We start from the raw sequence: 21,431 nt of genomic DNA on the forward strand, positions 1-21,431 counted from the left end.
CAACAGTGAAAAAACAGAATCCCAATATCTTCAGAAATATCTGGGTAAGTAGTGCATCTTAAAAAAAAAATAAAAAAATTTGCGGGCCTCCTGGCCTGATACCTACCTCCCATCGCCACATGTTTCTACCCCCCTCCCCCTTGGGTGTCCCACAACTTGGCAATTGAAAAATTTCCTAAGACAGTCGCCACCAGCCTGGGCTCCCCCCCTCCCCCCGCCTGCTAAAAATATATCCTTCCTCTCTACCTCCACCCACTCTTTACCTCCAAAAGTGGATGTGGACCCTCTGCTGGGATCACTGGAAGCTTACTTACATACTAAGGGGTAGATTTTTAAAACCCCAGCATGCATAAATCCTGGGGTTTGCACGCTAGACCCATTTTCCAATGGGCCCGACCAAGCGCGTAAACCCCAGGATGGGTGTAAGTGCCTGAGCTTTAAAAGTGGGTGGTCTGGGGGTGGGGCGGGGCTAGAGGCACCCGGTTCAGCAGCCTTTTGCTGCTGTGCCAGGGGATCATGCGCCCTCCTACTTCTTGATAGGAGCAAAAGGTAAAATACAAAAATTAGGGGTAGCTAGCATAGGGGGAGGGCAGGATAGGGGAAGGAGCAGACTGGGAGGGAACTGGGGAAGGCCCCGATGTGTCGCTGCATGTATTTGCAAAATTATACCCCCCCCCCCCTTGCGCACACCGACTTGGAATTTTATAACATGCGCTCACTTTTTGAAAATCTACCCCTAAATGTTTATTCCACTGAATATACTGGACAAGTTATCTGGCTTACTTTAGCCAGATAACTTGACCTCTAAACAGCCCACTGAATATTGGCCTCTCCATATACAATTATTTTTTTTTAATTTCCCAAACACTAATAAAATATTTCAAAACAGATATATCCAATAATACCTGAAATAAAAATTAATAAGGCTAAAAAAAATTTGCGCTCTCCATACCTGGGAACTTTCAATTTTCCCTGAGATTGTCATAGGTTAATGGGAGTAGGGTGTTCAAACTTTTTCCATCGATAAGCAGGCTGAATTAGCCATGCTCAGTGGGTAAAGTCATCAAGTGTCACAATGCGGAGCTGTCTCAGAGTTAGTTTTTTGTAAACTGAGTATGCACGGGCATTCCCGCACGATTGTAGGTGACAGAACTCTCCTCAGTCTTTTTTTCATCCGTGCTTTGCATGGTTGTAGGAGATTCAGTTTCTCATTATTTGTTCTAACTTTCTTTAATCGCTCTTAGCGACTTACCAAAAGCACTTTTCAGTGCTACCAATGCCTCACAACCATCCAGCTTCAAATACTGCTCGTATGGACGCATAATGTCCCTCACAGATGGCCATAATTACTGCTACTTGTGCCTAGGCCCAGAACATGACCAGGCAAATTGTAGAAACTGTGGCCACATGTCCCCAACAGCTCAAAAGTAGAGGGCTGACAAAATAGCTCAACTCCAGATGGAGACCAAGTCTTCAAAGGGAAACACCTCCTCGGGCAGCAGCTGAAGTACAGAGGGAGAGAAAAGAAAGTACTCCCATACTTTACTGACTAAGAAGGATGACTTATAGCCTAAGAAGCGGCACACTCAGCCTCAAGAACCATCAGAGAGGCCAACTGCGCTGAAAGCGAGGTACCCTCCTCAGAGCATCACAACGCAAATGAAGCAGGCACCCATACTGAAATCGCTCGTAACACACAACGTGCCTAGACCGCAAGGCGCACCTAAAGTGCACAGTGCACATAAAATAAATGGCACACCCTCCACAACTCATGGTGATCTTACCGCTACAGCACACAAATGCTGCAAGATGGGCTGCACAAGAAAGGCAGTGTTGCATCAAACAATGCAGAAGTCACCGCATGCACTGATAGATGAAAATCGTCAAAAGAGAAGAAACACACAAGTCATGAAGCATCACAATCACACCATATAGCATCACTAGCCACCATATAGACCCAATTCTTCCCATCAATCAACCCAGATACTACAAAAAGGCATGGAGGAAGATATCTTACAGGCAGCAATAACTACACCCAGGTTACCTTTGGGAAACTATCAGGCCTTCTATCTGATGTTTTCACTGCCAACCACTACTCCTAGATTGATGCTAACCCCTACCTTATGGCAAAAGGACAACTGCCTTCAAGCACCAGATCCAATTAGCCTGATCATTCCCATTCCAACTCCACCGGGCTTGGACGCTGACCAAAGTTTGATCCCCAAAGTAGATGCTTCTTCAGCTATCACCAGGGCCAAGATTGCAACAAGCAGTTGAACAAATCACAGATATTATGAGGTTTGTTCTCTAATCTCTTTCCTCAGGCACTACTTCCATCTTTTCTGCCAGCGTATCCAATTATTCAAGCAGTTGAAAAGATGATGCCAGGTGCACTGCAGGAGGTGGTGAAGACAAAAACAGTAAAAGAATACAAAGGGACATGGGATAAACACTGTGGATCCCTAAAGGCTAGAGGATGGAAATGAAGAAAAGAGTGCATGGGAGTAACTTGCTGGTGTGGTGGTTACTTTCCTTAACCAATAAGCCTTGATACAGTTGATGCAACTTCATCATGCTTTCTGTTTCAACAGCAGGGGGAAAAGGGGAATTGGATTCAAACAGCAACCAATGAGGGCCACCGACTGTTACGGTCTGGGGAACAAATAAGCATGGGGGTAATTTTCTGATGTGGCTGTTACTACCCTTAACCAATAAGCCTGATACTTTTGATGCAACTCCTTGCTTCCACAGGAAGGGGTAAAGGGGAATTGAATTCATACAGCAACCAATGAGGGCCCTGACTTTTTAAGGTCTGGAAAACTGATAAGCATGGGAGGTAACCTGCATGGTGTGGCAGATACTACTATAAGCTTGGTGGTCAGATTGGATGGACCATTTGGTCCTTTTTTGCCTTCATTTTGTTGTTTTTATGTCTCACTGCCTACATCTCCTTCCTTCTCTTCTTCCGCACCATCTTCACCTCTTATCAGAAGAATTACCTCCTCCTACTATGCCGTCAAAGGAATGTTCACTGCCTTGTTCCCCATTTACATACCCATCATTTGAACATTCACCAGGGGAGTCTCCAGGCATTTCCACAGGATTACTGTCTGATCCCCCGAAGAACTGCCAGAGCACACATCACCTCCAGAGGGCCTAACTTACTCCAGGTTTGTCAAGAAAGTGGGTACTGCCCTCAAATTGGGGGTGAGAAAAGAACCAGTCCCTCGAACAGAGGTCATAGGGCTACTCAAAATTAGAAATTCCAACAGACCCTTCTACGCTATCATCTCACAATGTGCTCAGCATGGTGCTATTAAAGAAATGGGAAACCCCTTTCTCAGAACTAGTAACAGCTAGAAAGGTTGATTTAAAATTCTGTTTAAAAAAAAAACAAACCCTGGATATGGAGTGGTGCAACTACCACACAAATCGATAGTCGAATCAGCAATGAAAAAGGCTAAGAAGAAAACACTATATTCCAATATACCACCAGGTAAAGACCACAAATTGCTAGATGACTTTGGTAAAAAGCTCTTCCAGAGAACCATGCTAATGGCAAGAATTGAAAGTCATCAGTTCTACATGGTCCAATACTATATGAGTGTGTGCAAAATCTGAAACCATATATCCACATCAATGGAACTCATTACCCCCATATATACGCCAGGAACAATACCATCTCTCCTTTAGAAAAAAACTGAAAACTTGGCTGTTCTCACAAGCATTCCCTTGATGAGACACTACCCAACTAGCAATGTATCCTACTCCACTCCCATCACCTTTCCTCCTCGCCTATAACCTCTTCCCCTGCCCCATTCCTGGCCCAGGTCATTGCCCCAGTATGATGCCTCTGCTGCCAAGTATCTAAACTGTTATGTTCGAATTACTTATTTATATTAAATGTTAATTGAGCTCTCCATTCTAATCAATTGATTTGTACTATCCTGCATTACTTTTAGGTATGTTGTGTTAAACTTTTTTCTCTCTCGCTTAAATATCCTGAATTGTACTCCCTGTTCATTGTAACTTTCTCTCATGTAGTTAAATGGTTTCCCCTGGTTCTACTGTAAACCGGTACGATAAGACTTGTCTTGAGCATCGGCATATTAAAAGAATTTAAATAAATAAATCAGGTCAGAATCAGGTGAGCAGATCACACAGCCTCATTACGATCTAGATGAAGGTTTATGACAGTTGCTCCACTTAGTCTGCAAAGTGTTCGACACTACAGCCAGAATGTCAGCAGCTTCCATTGGTGCTAGAAGAATAGCTTGGTTGCATGCAAGTGGCATTAGGGAAGATGTCCATGAAAAGCTTGCTGATCTCTTTTGCTTGGAGATCACTTATTCGGGAAGAAGTTAAAAGAAACAGTCGCTCAACTAAAGGAGCAGAATATTATTGTCCATTCTTTATCAACACAGAGCAAGCCGGGAGGGAGTAACCAACACTACTTCCCTTGGTTTAAATATTCATACTATCCTTGTAGACCATACTGGACATATCAACCCTACCATCTGCCCGCATACCAACAACCATGCCAACAACAGCAATCTGTTCAACAAAGGGGATACCAGACCAACTGACAAACACAGAAGTCACAGGCACAATCTCCTTCAAAACAACAAGGTTTTTAGCCAGTCCATTGCCACAGCCACTAACTCCGGTTGGGGGCAGAATTCAGATCTTCCTGGATAGAAATAACCTTGGACCAATGGGTCCTCTAAATCATTCGCACAGGTTACCATCTCAACTTCCTGCACCAACCAGGATTATCCTATTCAGCACACCCACTCATGAATCCCAACCATGTATCTCTTCTAACTCAAGAAGTGAACAAATTACTCTCAACAGAACGCGACATGGGAGATACCATTTTAGGATTACAACAAGGGGTATTACATTACTTCCTTATCCCCCCAAAAATGGGAGATATTCACCTGATCCTTGACCTGAGATCACTAAACAAGCATCTGCATCGAGAAAAATTCAAAATGACAACCTTGGGTATTATATTACCCTTCATCCAGCCCAACAACTGGATGTGCTCTCTTGACCTAAAGGATGCATATGCACATGTCTCTATCCACTCCGTCTGTTGGTGCTACCTCTGTTTCAGGGCTGGACAGATTCACTACCAATACAAAGTTCTCCCCTTTGGACTCTCATCTGCACCAAGAGTCTTCACAAAATGTCTAGCAGTGGCTGTGGTACATCAATGTTGTTCCAGATACACCTCTTTCCTTATCTCAATGATCGGTTAATAGTGACATCGAATGAACGCTCACTATGTTCTCACACTGAGATGACTGTTCGCTGCCTGGAGAATACGAAAAATTGATGCTCCAACCAACACAGCAACTCCAGTTCATAGGAGCACAAATAGACTCGATCAGAACCAAGGCTTAGCTCCCTCGCAAGAGGGCACTGAAACTTTGCATCATAGCAAAAAGACTTCTACAACGCAAGTCTACAGCAGTTCACCATATACTGCTAATACTTGGTCACGTGGCAACAGCTGTACACGCAGTTTATAAAAACATAAGATATGCCATACTGGGTCAGACCAAGGGTCCATCAAGCTCAGTGGCCAATCCAAGTCACAAGTACCCGGCAAATACCCAAACATTAGATAGATCAGAAGCTATTATTGCTTATTAATTATCGTCATAGCAGTTTCTGGATTTATCCTCTAGGAACTTATCCAAACCTTTTTAAAATCCAGTTACACTAGCTGCTGTAACCACATTCTCTGGCAATGAATTCCAGAGCTTAATTATGCACTGAGTGAAGAAGAATTTTCTTTGATTTTTCTTAAATGAACTAATTGCTAACTTCATGGAGTGCCCCCTGGTCCTTCTGTTATCTGAGAGAATAAATAAGCGATTTACATTAACTTGTTCAAGTCCTTTCATGATTTTGTAGACTTCTATCATATCCCCCCTCAGTCGTCTCTTCTCCGAATTGAACAGCTCTAACGCTATCCTTTCTTCATAGGGGAGTTGTTCCATGCCCCTTATTTTGGTCGCCCTTCTCTGCACTTTCTCCAGTGCAGCTATATCTTTTTTGAGATACAGTGAACAGAACTGCACAACAGTATTCAAGGTACGATCTCACCGTGGAGTGAGACAGAGGCATTATAATATCCTCCGTTTTATTTTCCATTCCCTTTTTAATAATTTCTAACATTCTGTTTGCTTTTTTGATTGCCACAGCACACTGGGCCGACACTTTCAGTGATTTATGCACTATGACGCCTAGATCTCTTTCCTGGGTGGGTGGTAACTTCTAAGATAGAACCTAACATTGTGTAACTACAGCAAAGGTTATTTTTCCCTATATGCTTCACTTTGCCCTTGTCCACATTAAATTTCATCTGCCATTTGGATGCCCAATCTTCCAGTCTCGCAAAATCCTCCTGCAATTTATCACAATCAGCTTGAGATTTAACATCTGCAAATTTGAACATCTCACTCACTGTACCCCTTTCCAGATCATTTATAAATATATTAAAAAGCACCGGTCTAAGAACAGATCCCTGAGGCACTCCACTGTTTACCTTTTTCCACTGTAGAAACTGACCATTTAATCCTACTCTCTGTTTCCTGTCTTTTAACTAACTTCAGTCCACAAAAGTCATAGGGATACCATGACTTTTTGGTTTTCTTAGAAGCCTCTCATGCGGGGCTTTGTTGAACGCCTTCTGAAAATCCAAATACATCACATCTACTGATTCACCTTTGTCCACATGATTTGTGAGGCAAGATTTCCCTTGGGTAAATCCATGCTGGCTGTGTCCCATCAAACCATGTCTATCTAAATATTTGTGATTTTATTCTTTATAACAGTTTCCATGATTTTTCCTGGCACTGAAGTCACACTCACAGGTTCCCTTAACACGAGTCCATATGCACCAATTACAGTAGGGTCTAAAAAGCCAGTGGTGCCAATTTCTTCAACCTCTATCAACATGATTTCAAATAACTCAATGGCACAGGAAATACAATGTGGCTACAGACAAACATATTGGAATAAGGCTGCCCCTTACATCCAATTCCATACCAACTGATCTTAACAGACACTTCTACACTGGAATGGGGTGCTCACCTCCTCCAGTACAAAATGCAAGGCCTTTGGAATCATGGAATGATGAAGTGTTCCTACTCCATCAGTCTATTAGAATTCAGAGCCATGGGGAATGCTCTAAGGGCGTTCAAATACCACCTTAAGGGAATGGCTTTGATGAGCCACATGGGCAACCAAGTTGTAATGTTCGGTTAACAACCAAGGTGGCACAGGATCATGGTCCCTGTGCAAAGAAGCTTTACAAATATGGAACTGGGCAGTTCAAGCCAGTCATTGCAAATGTGGGGCAGACCACCTCAGCAGAATATTTCATCCACACGAATGGCACTTGCTCAGACAGTAGCAGACGACTTGTTTGACCGATGGTATCAACCCTGGATAAATCTCTTCACCACAGAGAACAAAAGGAAAATTCACAGTTTCTGTTCATTTGACCCAGCCTCCACTGAGAGGTGCCAGATACGTTCCCATTATCCTGAAAAAAATTCTACTCTATGCGTTTCCTCCGCTATATCTAATCCCCAAGACAGTACAAAAATGCATACGGGATCAGGCCAAAATGATTCTCATAACCCCTGCTTGGCCAAGGCAGCCATGATATGCATATCTCATACAGTACTCAATTTCACCTCCACAACATCTCGGGAGCAATCCAGAGCTGTTAACGCAGGAAGTGGGATCCCTTCTCCATTTATTACATATAAACCTAAATGTCACCACATGAATGTTGAACGTGAGGCTTTAGCGCACTGGAACCTTACAAATTCCATTCAAGAAGTCCTTCTATTTGCAAGAAAACCATCCACTCGCTGTAATTACGCATTTAAATGGCATCACTACTCAAATTGGCACACACAGCATTCACTTAATCGTTCACCTGCGAACCTAGACACTTATTTTCTTACTTACACCATCTTTCTCTAACTGGACTAGCAGTCATTTCGGTAAGAGTACACCTAAGCACCATAGTAGCATAACATAGCCAGAAAAACAGACCTTCAATCTCCATACACCCGCTAATTTCCTGCTTCATGAAGGGACTTATTCATCTTTGACCACCAGTTAAATGTCCCCTGGTTCCTTGGGACAACAATTTAGTCCTATCATCTCTAATGAAGACTCTGTTTGAACCATTAGATTCAGTTTCACTGAAATTCCTCACCTGGAAAGTAATCATTTTGGTGGCAGTAACTTCATCACGCAGAATAAGTTAGATCCAGGCCTTAATTCATTTTCCACCCCATCTCCAATTCTTCCATGATAAAGTAGCACTTCATCCCCATCCAAAGTTCTTACCAAAAGTAGTATCACCATTCCACTTAAATCAGACCATTTCACTCCTGATATTCTTCCTAAAACCACCCAAGAATGAAAATGAAAAGCTACTTCACACACTCGATTGTAAACGAGCTGTAGCTTATTATAAAAGAAGAACTCAGACTTATAGGAAAGGAACTCAGTTCGTTTCTTACAACCCAAACAGGCTAGGAACCCCAGTGGCAAAGGGGACACTTCCTAACTGGATCATGACCTGTTACACTATACGCTCCCTCCTCCTTACAAACCCAGTTTGTAAGGCACATCAAGTGCATGCCATAGCAGCATCAATTGCTCACTTGAATAACATTGCTATAGAAGATATATGCAAACCTGCCACTTGGTCATCTATCCATACCTTCACCTCGTAATACTGCCTGGATAAAGCCGTGGCAGCTTGACAGTTCATTGAGAGCAGCAGTCTGCAATTGCGCCACTTCATCTTAGCAAGCTGTCTGAAAAGGAGTCCATGTTGCAAGGGGAAAAAAAAAATAATTTATTGCACCCCTAAGCTTGGGAGTCCTCATTGAGCATGGCTAATTCAGCCTGCTTATTGACAGAAAAAAACAAGTTTTGCCTACTGTAAATGTTTTTTTTCCATAGATATCAGGATGAATTAGTCATGTGAAACCTACCCCTCATTCCTGGACAGCAACAACTGGAATCGAATCAACTAGCTTTGTTACTGACTGAAGAGAGTTCTGGAACCTACAATCACACGGGAATGCTTGTGCATGCTTGGTGTATAAAAACATTAACTGACTTTGAGAGACAGCTCCAAGTTGTGCATGGCTAATTCATCCTGCTATTTATGGAAAACTGTTTATGGGAAGCAAAACTTGTTTTTCTCCTCTTTCTTTTATATACACACACATGCTCCTCTCATATACACCTGGGCATCTCCAGCTCTTTGGTAGGGATTCACCAGAAGCCCTGGGCCTTCCTCTTCACTTCGGCTGCTTTCAGGTTAGGATCCACCAGCAACCTCATTCTCTCTCTCACAGACACACACATCCCCAGGGCAGACTCCCAGGTCCTGAAACACACACACACTCCAAGGTAGGCTCCTATGCTCACACACACACACTCACACACGAAATCCAGGCAGGCTCCAATTCTCTCTCACACACATGCAATCCAGGCAGGCTCCTTCTTTTCACTGGCAGCCTCACTGGGGCTGGCAGAGGAGAAGGAGCAGCCAAACAGGCTTCCTCTTCTTCTGCTCCCAGTCAGGTAGTGCATGGGCCTCTTCTCTTTTTTTTGCTGCTGATGAGATGGGTCCCACTTCCACCACTCGCCCATTGCAAGCTTTGCAGAATGTGGCTGCAAGAATTTTAACTGGTTTAAAGAAAACTGAACATATTACCCCTATATTAATTAACCTATACTGGCTTCCAATTGAATGCCGGGTGAAATTTAAATCAATCTGTATTTTGCATAAGTTGATTTATAGCGAACAGGTGGATTGGCTGAATGCTGCCATTAAACTAGATGTGCCCCAAAGAAATTTGTGCTCTGCAAACAATCAGAGCAATCAGCCCACTTGAATCAGGTGAGAATTAGAGCTCGTCTTTGGCAGGGCCCAAAATTTGGAATTTGTTACCGACAGCAATTAGGCTAGAGTCCAACTATAAGCGGTTTAAGAGAGACCTCAAAACCTGGCTTTTTAGTGAGGCTTTCTCAAGCCAATTCTAAATGATCCTTGTTTTAATTTTCTGTCCCTGGCAGTTTGATGACGGCATCCTTGTTTGAAAGTGGGGTGATGAACATGTTAAACGTGGTGACTTGTTTAACCATTACTTTTTGCTGAGGAGTTGTCAATAGTTTCAAGATCATATATGTTTTAGATTTGAACTTGACTAATTTCTTTTAGATTAATTATATTGTACTCTGTTATTTTTATTTTTTATTATGAAGTATTTTTAGGATTACTTAAGATGTATTTTTTAAACTCAACTATGATATATTTTAGATTTATAATTGATGTATTTTAGGTATTTATGATGTATTTTAGGATTATCAATGATGTATTTTAGGTTTATCAATGATGTATTTGATAAAGCAGGATGTTTTATTTTTGTTTTGAACCGTTACGATGGGTCCTTAGTAATGGTATATAAAACCTAATAAATCTAAATCTAAATAGGCCTTGGCTTATGGGATAGGGTTCACTGGTGGCCACACAGGCCTCTTCTTTTTTCCTCTATTTTTGAGCCCCTTCCTCACTTTCACCATGCTGCTGCTGAAACCCCCCCCCCCTCCCCCCACGATGTGCTGTCCTGTGCAATTATAGTTTGTACACCTGGTAGCACCAGGTTTGTCCAGCTCACAGAACTCTCAGTATGTTGAGTTACATGGCATCTTCTCTTCATGGTGTCCCAATGCTCAGATTCCACAAAATCATAATCAGAACTATCAAAACTTACAATATAAGTGTTACTAAAGCTCTGTTGTTAAAGCTGTGAATTAGCAATCTGTTATTAGAGCTCCGTTGTTAAAGCTGAGAGATAGCAATCTGTTATTAACAGAGTTGCTGGATATAGCAATCTGTTATTATTTAGAATAGTTGTGGGTGGATCCTTGGACCAGTGGCAGGTGACCACGCCCTCGGGGAAGATCCCAAGAAGGACCACTGGTCAGGCTTAGTGTAGGAGACAGACACACACTAGTTCTTTTATTAGACAATATGTTAAACCACCAGAGGTGGCAGTAGTGAGCTGGAAGATCCCGGCTGGGCTGTAGTCCCTCAGGTACTGGAACAGCGATCCCAAGGTGGCTGAGCTGTAGAAAAACTAAGAAGGTGAATAGGCAAGACATGCAGAGTTCAGGAACAAGTCCTTGATGGTAACACTCACACAATAGTCTCTTGAGGCAGCCCAGGAGTTGGTATGCATTAGGCCCTCGAGGAGCAAGTACCTGGTTCCAGGGAAAGCTCTGAGAGATAGATGGAAACGCACTAATGTTGTAAGCAGCGATGACTTCTTAGCAGAAGTGGTATTCAGGGGCTGGTCCGGGACGTAGGCCCTTGAGGAGCGAGTACCGGTTCCGACTGTGACCTGAAAAGAAAAAGAGAAGGCGTGGCCCCCGAGGAGCAAGTACCTCTAGTGAGATCAGAGAAGGCAGAGTAGCTAGGTTTGCAGAAAGCGAATCCCATTTGCAGCGACCTGGAGGAAGCTAGGTAAACTTATCCCTTGCTAACTCGTCTTGTTAGCGAAAACTGAGACCTTAAATATCTGGAGCTGATGACATCATCTCAGGGGGACGTTCCTGAGGTTCGCGCCTACGCCGGTACATCAGTCAGGCCGCGCGTGCCCTTAGGCATCTGGTCAACATGGCAGCTTGCAGCGTCGAGCTGGTCCGGGAACACCGGAAGAGGATGATGTGGAGACGCCGCAGCAGCTAGCCTTCCATCAACCCCGGAGGGAGTCACCAATGAGGCAAGATGGGCGGAGCGGAGATGTCGGGCAGCGGTGGACACAACAATAAGATACAAGTAACAAAGGAGTTAAAAGCCTTCTTTTCTTGACTTGAAAAGGACAACTTAATAACCTGTCATTCCTCATAACACCACATGAAGTGTGGGTTGGAGAGCACACAGTCAAGGATTTCAAATTCAAGGTTGCCCGTCTCTTCAGGAGACCATATATCACATAAACCTTCTGGAGCTATGAGCAAGTTGTCATACTTTCCCTTCATTGTTATACCCAGTGTACAACAAGATTATTGTAGTACAACTGACAATCAGTTTGCCCTGTTCAGCTTTACCAAACCCGAGTGGGAGGGGGGACTGGAAGGGATGTGCAGTCATTTTAAAACAACATAAGATCTGTAGGTTTCAGATATAAAAAACAAAAGCTCCAACTTGAATCAATTGGGTGGCTGTCCCTCAATTGCACATTCTAAGTACCTCAGGCTGGTTAGTGTCACCTGGCAATATAACAACATATGTAAAGGTACCACAACTGAAAATGAAACTCTACTGACCCAGGGTAGCAGGAAAAGTGGATTCACCAGGACCACTCAATAAGCCCCATGGGGCATTGGCTTGAGCCAGAATCACCGGCCTTATTGGGCAGAGAGCGCAGACTTTCCTCCACTAAATGTCACAAGCTGCATGCTGCTTGCCCACTGGGAACCAGACTTGTGGCCTGTCAGAGAGCTGCACATCTCTTCTAGAGCAGCCAAGGGGTTAACTGGCTAAAAACATCTGCTGTCCCTCACTCTTGCCGGGGCAGAAAAATTGGAGTCTCTTGGTCTAGTCAGGGAAGCTCCACGAGGCACTGACTGGGGCTAGGGCCACTGGACTTAGTGGGTAGAGTGTGTAGACTCTCCCTCACCAAATACCATAAGCCGCTGACCCACTGGGAATTAGGTTATGGTCTGCCAAAGAGGTGCACCCCATTCATATTGAGGTTTAATGGTCATCCATGTTCTCTGGGACTTAATCCTCACCCATTCAGAGTAGGTATCAAAATAAGAAGAATATGGGGGAACATAAGATTTAATTGGTTGATGGTGGATGTAAACCCCAGGAAACAAAGGAGCTATGGTTGTTTTGAAACAACAGCATATCCCTAGGTACTGGTTCTTTTCTATTATACAAAGAAACCATACAGACGGGAATGGAGCCATTCTCTGAGCCACATACCTTACTGGACAGGAGAATGTCATAGTAGACAGACAAAGCCAAAACCTAGATCCTCATGAGTGGTCTCTAGACCAGCAAATGGCAAACTGTCTTTTTCTGCTGGGACTTCCATAGATGGACTTGTCTGCCACCACTTTCAACAACAAGATTTAAATTTTCTGCTTCAAAAGGGACTCCCAGAAAAATCTAGCATTGGATTCCTTCTCAATTCACTGGGGGAATTTGTAGAGCAGCTGCATGGAGTTCAGTCCACACAGTTGCATCTCACTATTGCCTCGATACTGACTTTTGCCATGATGATAAATTTGGTCATTTGGTACTAAGGAATCTTTAATACTTAAAACGTTTGCTCAAGTTCATCCCCCTAAAGTTCTTTTTGGGCATATTGTCAAGAAGATGGATATGAGTCTTCAAGACAGCTCTTAGCTTGGGAGTCCCCACATGTGTGACTTATTCATCCTATTTGTCCACAAAGAAAACAAAGTGCTGACCTGTAACTGGTGATCTTTGTGGACAGCAGAATGGTTGGTCACACATACTCTTCTACCTCCTCTTGCAGTTCCAAAATATTTTTATTCAAATGTCTGATATGACTCAGAGAACCTAGCATCTGTGCAGTGCTTAATGCCCATGAGTAGAAAGGTCTAGGCTCAATCATGGTACTGTCAGATGTCATATGTGTAACTTCATCCTGCTATCCATGGAGAGCACCAGTTAAAGATGAGCAACATTTTTTTTGTTTGCTCAGCAGTTTCTCCCTGCTTTTTTTTTTTAAACTTCCAGCTCATTTGGAGCCAGCCTCCATTGGAGCCTCAGTGCCATGAGCTTTCATTTACAACTACATAGGCTTTTTCCCTCTTTACTCGTCCTATCTAGCCCTACCGTTGCAGTGACAAACTTTGGCCAGAGGCCGCAGACTGTGGCTCCCTCCAGAAGCTATTAGCTGTTGCTGTTGTGTGATGTATGGGATCCTTTCCTCCTATCTCAGGACTGTTGAGAATGCTGTGTCTTCAGCATCACCTGCCCTAACTGACCCTGTTGTCTTACCTTTTGAATGTACCCGCTCATATATGTGGCAAGTACTGTATTATTACTTAATCAGTATCTCTTAATCAGGATAATTTTAAACTGACGTATTTTTTAAAATTCTTTTCACTTATTTATTTCAGTGTAGGTGCAGTTTTCTTTTTACTAAACCCTATTCTCTTTTTCATTCCATAGTCCAAACCTATGTTGTGCAGTAATAGTCTTACCAATCCATTTGGATGAGCTGTAAGCTGATAGTTTTATTCAATAGCTAAATTTCTTTACCTGCTGAGGGGTATATTTAATAACTTGTGCACGTGCTTGCTAGGACTGATGTACACTCTCTGGCTGTTTTATAGGTGGCGTTCCATTTATTGATGCTGCTGCTCCTAGTGCCATCTCTCCCATCTCTTCTGGAAGCTCAGAAGCCACCTCTGCTGTTGTCAGCCCTTCTACAGACAGTGGTCTGGAATTTTCCTCTCAGACTACTTCCAAGGAGGATCTCACTGACCTTGACCAGGCTAACTTTTTTCCTGTAATAACATCGTCTCATGAGTTTGGGACCTCGTTGGAGCAGAACTCCTCTGAGTCTCAGGTATATTCCAAGGAATTTTCATTTCATTGGGTGGGACGGGGGGATGTTCTTTGCCATCTTTTCATTACGCGTCTCCAATATCTGTATTCTAAACTAATTTTAAAACTGAAAACATTTAATTTTTCATACAAATACAATGGGTCTATCCACTACAACTTAGCATGCATGGTGAGGTAGTTTAGCATGTACTCAACCAATGTGGATAAACTCTAGAATGCACACTAAATCAGTCCCAAAAGACACTAGTGCATATATTCAGGTAAATGAAGGAATGTCAGATGCTCATTCGGCTTTAGCAGGTATGCACTTAAATAGCATGATGTGATACCCTCCACTCTGTTTATCATTTGCTCACTAAGGCTGAAAATTTAACATCTGCCTTAGATCATGTGTGTTTATCTCTCACAATATTTCAAGGGATCAGCTAACAGAATGATTTGTCAGTTTCAAGATGCAGGATTTGGCTTTTGGAGAAAGGAGGGAGTTGGTGGAATAGAGGATCATTTATTTGTTCCAAAACTATTTGGAAGCACTGGAGCAACATTTTCTGGCCAAAAAAAATTAAAGCAACATCTCCATGAGATGTTGACATGCTGAGTGTTTGAAATCCCAGCAAAATCATGCTTATAGGAAAGGGTGAGTCCTCTGTCTTAATTTCCATCCAACCCTGCTGATCGCCGATTCCCTAATGTCAGGCCCAATCACCTAAATTTGTTTGTGCAGGAGGCAGGGTTTATGTCCACATATAGGCTTAGTCTATGGCCTGAACTTATTCCCTGCCATTGAGGTCCACCACAGGGAGGGATTGGTAGTCTAGGGAGGTCTTCAGGCTGGGGGAAGAGAATCAGTGGTTTGCTAGCAAATTGCTATTGCTTGCCAGGGATTGCTGACCCCTGCTCTAGAACTTTAGAGAAGCTTCACCAATTTGCTCACAGCAGGTTATGTGACCATTCATCTTGATTATATTCAGTTCCCTGTATGTACCCGGATTAGTCCAGACCGTGGGTTGAGCCTCCTGTCCAGCAGATGGAGACAGACTAAAATTGAAAAGGGTATCCTATATCAGGACAGAGCTTACCCTGCTGCCCTTCAGTTTTTGTCTGTCTCCAGCAGATGGATCAGCTCACCCTGCAGTTCCCTGATGTTGGCTAGTTAGCCTTTTCCCAATTTGGGTAGTTTCTATCACAGGATCAAGCAAGTACTGTTCTTTTGTTCAGTTTAAAAAAAAAATGGCAATTGGCTCTGATTTCGTTTTTCAGGAGACAGTATTGTCTCCACGCTCTTGCGGGGCTTAGGGGGGCTTTGCCCCTTGTGTGGACATAGTCTAAGCCCCTGTTCCTGGTGATCCTATTGGGGGTGAAACTGGTGGTCCAGTCACTCTCCCTCCCCTGGCTGCCTTTTGTTTGACAAGGAAGCTCCCCCCAGTGCAGTTCCCTTAGGGATCCTGTATTCCTCAGCTTCCACTTTTATGCTGTGTAAAAAAAAAAAAAAAAAAGGTAAAGATATATATACAAGGTTCACAACAAGACTGTTTTGGTCGTCGGGGGCCGGCAGCCAGGATGGTTTTGGAAGAAGAGCGTGCAGGGTTCAGTCTGCTGCCTCCGCTCTTCCCGGCAGCACATTTTCAGCACTTACAGCAATCAGCTGATTTTCTCTGCAGCTCGCGGCTTCTTCATTGATTATGCGGCGCTCCCACTGCTGCCTATCTTGTGGAGAGACCTCGATGTGTATCTCGCGCGAGGGGTTCTGCTCAGCATGTTTGCCGGGGGATGAAGGGCCCTCTCTGGCAGCGCGATCAAATTCAGTCCGGGGTTGCTCTTCTCATTGCGTGGCCAAGGCTGTTCCCGGGTGGACAAACCGCAGGAACGGTGGTCATTTTGGGGGTTTCAGCAGCTCCCGATTCGGAGCTGCTTAGCGCTGACGATCTGAATTTTTTAGGGTCTCCCCCTGTTTTGAGTCCTGTGAGTCCCCAGGCAGAGGTACCTGACCCCTCCTCCCATCCCCCCCCCCCCCCCCCGGCAAGTCTAGGCCGCGTTTTTCTTCAGAATTTGTGCTCCTCATGCACAAATTCTATCTGGCCAGCTTGCAGGAGGAGGATCTTTCACCTTGTCCCCCGCCTGCCAAATTTCCACGATTGGGACCCCCCACTCGCTCCTGTGCCTCCGGATGCACAGGTGTCTGTTCGGGTGCAGGTGGTCCCGGGGGCCCCCCCTCTCCCGGACTCTCCAGCACCCCTGGGGACCCCAGATCTGGATCAGAGTCTGGACATGGTGGAGATGACCCCAGGGTTCTCCGTTTAATTCACAAAGAGGAGTTGGAGCCCATCATTCCCTTTGTCCTTCAGGAGTGAGGGATCGAGGGCCCCTGGCCGATTCCCTTACGGCCTCGCTACCTAAGCATATAGACCCGGTCCTGGCAGGACTTAGGGCTCCGGCTTGTGCTTTTCCTTTTCACCCTATGCACAAATTGCTACTCCTTCGGGAATGGGACGATGGGTCCCGAGGCGGACCCATCGTCCAAGGCGTGGTTGGGCACTCTGCCCTTTAAGGGTAAGTTGCTTTTTGGCGAGGACCTGGAGCAGCTCATTAATTCCTTGGGTGAGAACAAGGTTCATAAGCTGCCTGAGGACCGGCCGAAACAATCACGAGCGTTTATGCCTTCCTGTTTCCGTTTTCGGGGCTAACGTAGGTATGCGACGCGAGGGCGCGTGGTGGTGCTTCCAGGGATTACCCTTCCAGGTCTCAATCTTGGTCTCAGCCCTTTCGTGGTCGCCGGCCCTTCCGCGAGGGGGCCTCTCAGCGTGCCACCCCGAAGCCCACTCCCCAATGAGATATGGTCGACCCGTTCCTCTGGCCCCAATCTAGGAGGTCGTCTTTCCCTATTTTTCGAGGAATGGGTCAAGATCACATCGGACCAGTGAGTTCTCGAGATCATCCGAGATGGTTACGCTTTAGAATTTTCTCGAGATCTGCCGGACCTTTATGTAGTCTCTCCTTGCGGATGCCTGAAGCGGGAGGCAGTGGCCCAAACCCTTACCAGGCTCCGGCAGTTGGGCGCCATTGTCCCAGTTCCAGTGGAAGAGCTTGGCGCCGGCCAGTATTCCATCTGCTTCATAGTACCAAAGAAGGAAGATTCCTTTTACCCGATCTTGGACCTCATGAGGGTAAACCAGGCCCTCAAGGTGCCCCATTTTTGGATGGAGACTCTGAGGGCGGTCATAGCAGCTATTCATCCCGGCAAATACCTGGCCTCTCTCGACCTAACGGAGGCGTACTTACACATCCCAATTCACCCCGAACATCAGAGGTACCTTTGCTTCCACATTCTGGGCCAGCATTTTTAGTTCCGGGCGCTGCCCTTTGGTCTCGCCACCGCGCCGCGCACCTTTACCAAAGTCATGGTGGTGGTGGTGGCTGCTCTCCGCCGGGAAGGAATCTTGGTCCATCCTTATCTGGACAACTGGCTCGTGAGGGCCAAGACGGAGATTCTCTGCCGGCAGGCATTCGACCGGGTTCTTGCTCTTCTTACCTCCCTCGGGTGGATAATCAACTTCCCCAAAAGCCATCTACAACGTTCCCAGGTGTTGGAATTTCTGGGGGCACATTTCGATGCGGCTCGGCAAGGTGTTCCTGCCCCATGCTCTGGCATTCAAGCTCATCAATCAGGTGCGCAACCTTATCTCGCTCCTGCTCCCGATGGTGTGGAACTACCTCCAGGTCCTGGGGACTATGGCCTCCACCATCGACCTAGTCCCCTGGGCTTTTGTGCATAGAAATCTAAATAAATAAAATAAATAAAAAAATATGCGACCATTACAGAGAGCTTTGCTATCCCGCTGGCAGCCGGTGTCAGAACAGTTTCAAATGGTGCTCCTGCTTTCGGCCTCTATCATTGCCGATATACAGTGGTGGCTCTCGCGTCCACATCTTCTGAGGGGCATGCCTCTTCAGACTTCACAGTGGATCCATTGTCACTACGGACGCCAGTCTCTGGCTGGGGAGCAGTCTGTCAGTCTCTGACCATGCAGGGATATTGGTCCCCAGTCCAATCCTGCTGGCACATCAATCGGCTGGAAGCCCGGGCGGTTCGCCTGACCCTACAGGAGTTTCTACCTCTGCTCTGAGGCAAGGCAGTAAGGGTCCTCTCCGACAACTCCACTGCTGTAGCTTTATATCAACCGGCAGGGGGGCACGTGGAGTCGCTTAGTGGCCCTGGAAGCCAGCCAGCTCCTTGCCTGGGCGGAGCAGCATCTGGATTGTCTGGCAGCCTCCCACATAGCGGGCAAGGAGAATGTGCAGGCCGATTTCCCTGTCGCCAGCGTCTCGATCCGGGAGAGTGGGAGCTCTCGGATGAAGCCATGAGCTTGATCATCAGCAGGTGGGGTCTCCCACTCCTGGACCTCATGGCAACTTTGAGCAAAGCCAACTGGTTCTTCAGCTGTTGGAGAGAGCACTGTTCGGAGGGAGTGGATGCCCTCGCTCTCCCTTGGCCCTCGGATGTCCTCCTATACGTGTTTCCTCCTTGGCCTCTCGTGGGAAACGTTCTACAAAGAATAGAACTCCACGAGGGGCCGATCATCCTGGTAGCACCCGAATGGCCCCGAAGGCCGTGGTTCGTGGATTTGATCAACCTGGCGTCGGACGGGCCTCTTCATCTCAGCCATCTCCTTCATCTGCTTCGGCAGGTCCCATATTTTTCAACCAGGTGGATCGCTTCTGTCTAGTGGCCTGGCTTTTGAACGGATATGCCTGAGGCGTAAAGGCTATAAGGAGGAGGTGATTACCACTCTCCTCTGGGCGTGGAAACCATCTACTTCTTTGGCTTATGTTCGTGTTTGGAAAATCTTTGATAATATCTGTTCAGAATCGGGTGTCTTGGCGTGCTCGGCACCGGTCTCCATGGTGTGTGCTTTTCTTCAGAATGGTCTCTCCAAGGGGCTGCCCTTCAATTTGTTGCGCATCCAAGTGTCCGCTCTCGGTTCTCTTCTCAGTCAAGTTGAAGGGCACACCTTGGCATCTCCTCCGGACGTGGTTCGGTTTTTGAAGGGCGCCAAACATTTGAGACCGCCCGTCCGTCCCACTGTCTGTCCTGGAATCTCAATTTAGTCCTCCTGGCTCTCTGTGTTGTTCCATTCAAACCTCTCCGTTGGGCTACTCTAAAGGATCTTACGCTTAAGGCAGTTTTCTTGGTCTCTGTTTGTTCTGCTCGACGGATTTCGGAGATTCAAGCGCTGTCCTGTCGGGAGCCCTTTCTGCGTTTTTCGGTTGCGGGAGTCTCTCTCAAGACCACCGTTCCTTCCTTTTTGCCGAAGGTCGTTTCTACTTTCCATGTTAGTCAGTGGAGCTTCCTGCATTCACTCCAGAGGATGTCGCGGGTCCCTCTGGGGGTGATCTTTGTCGGCTGGACATGAAATGTGTGTTACTCTGCTATCTTCACGTTACCAATGAGTTTCGACTGTCCGATCATCTCTTTGTCCTCTGGAGTGGTCCAAATAGGGGCAAACAGGCTTCCTAGACTACTATTGCTCAGTGGTTGAAGGAAGCCATTTCTTCGACATATCTTTGCCAAGGCTGGACAGTTCCTGAGGGTTTGAAGGCTCACTCTTTGCATTCTCAGGCTACTTCATGGGCGGAGAGTCTCTCGGTCTCTCTGCAAGAGATCTGCAGGGCCGCTACATGGTCACCCCTGCATATCTTTGCTCGACACTACCGCTTATATGTGCACGCCCCGGTTTTTGGTTCTTTTGGGCGGCAGGTGCTTTGAGCGGGACTATCTCGGTCCCACCCGGTTTAGGGACACTTTGGTTCATCCCACGGTCTGGACTGATCTGATGTACATACAGGGAAAGGAAAATGAGTTCTTACCTGTTAATTTTTGTTCCTGTAATCCCATGGATCAGTCCAGGCGCCCTTCCCTAGTTCTTTTCTTGTTGCCGCACACTTTTCCTATAGATCTCTGGATGAACATCACCTATCATTATCTTACGGACACCGGAAGCATCTGTATTGATGACCAAGGATATGCAAGAGCGCTATTTTACAGAGTCCATTCCTCTTTGATAATTGTTTAGTTTGTTACTCATTTGAGTCTTGTTTACTTGCTTGATCACTTTTCTGGGTTCTTTTGGTTCTTATCTGCTTTGACAATAGTTATACTGAAGGGCTGCAGGGTAGGCTCTGTCCTGATATAGGATACCCTTTTCAGTTTTAGTCTGTCTCCATCAGCTGGACAGGAGGCTCAACCCACGGTCTGGACTGATCCGTGGTACTACAGGAACGAAAATTAACAGGTAAGAACTAATTTTCCTATACTATCTTCAAAGAACAATTACAAGTGAGCAAATACCTTATATCTTGCAAAATATATGTTACAATCATTAAAATTAATTTCTTGATATAGCCCTTTGAGTAAATGCTGGATTCAAGCTGCTGTTCTACACACATTGATACCAGTGTGATGAATTTATCTCTGATTTAGAGATCTGTGGTACACACTAACAAAGCTTTTGTGCTACGTTGCTCAAACTAGGGTTCCATGTCGTCCTGTACTTTTTTAGGAATCCTTGTACAAGTGTGTAAAGAACACTTTATAGGGCCATTCGTCCATTCATCTATCTGACATCCATTCACAGATGAAATGACAGCAGATCTGGGCTCGTGATTTGGAGGATTTCAACAGTGTCCTGTCCTTATTGGATATCCAAAGTTTCACTGTTGTGCTATGTATACAAGAACTCCATTGCCACACAATACTCTGAGG

General features: G+C 45.4%; 1 protein-coding gene across 5 annotated transcripts in view; it reads left to right on the forward strand.

The window, feature by feature from the left end:
• The window catches only part of GBF1 (golgi brefeldin A resistant guanine nucleotide exchange factor 1), a 739,811-nt gene that overhangs the window by 396,034 nt on the left and 322,346 nt on the right, over positions 1 to 21,431 (forward strand). For all 5 annotated transcript variants that reach the window (XM_029609015.1, XM_029609018.1, XM_029609019.1 and 2 more), the window contains one exon: positions 14,437 to 14,672. In XM_029609015.1, coding sequence (XP_029464875.1) covers positions 14,437 to 14,672 — 236 coding nt within the window. The remainder of the gene's footprint in view (positions 1 to 14,436; positions 14,673 to 21,431) is intronic.

This window comes from Rhinatrema bivittatum, chromosome 7 (assembly GCF_901001135.1).
Source record: "Rhinatrema bivittatum chromosome 7, aRhiBiv1.1, whole genome shotgun sequence".
Taxonomy (NCBI): Eukaryota; Metazoa; Chordata; class Amphibia; order Gymnophiona; family Rhinatrematidae; genus Rhinatrema; species Rhinatrema bivittatum.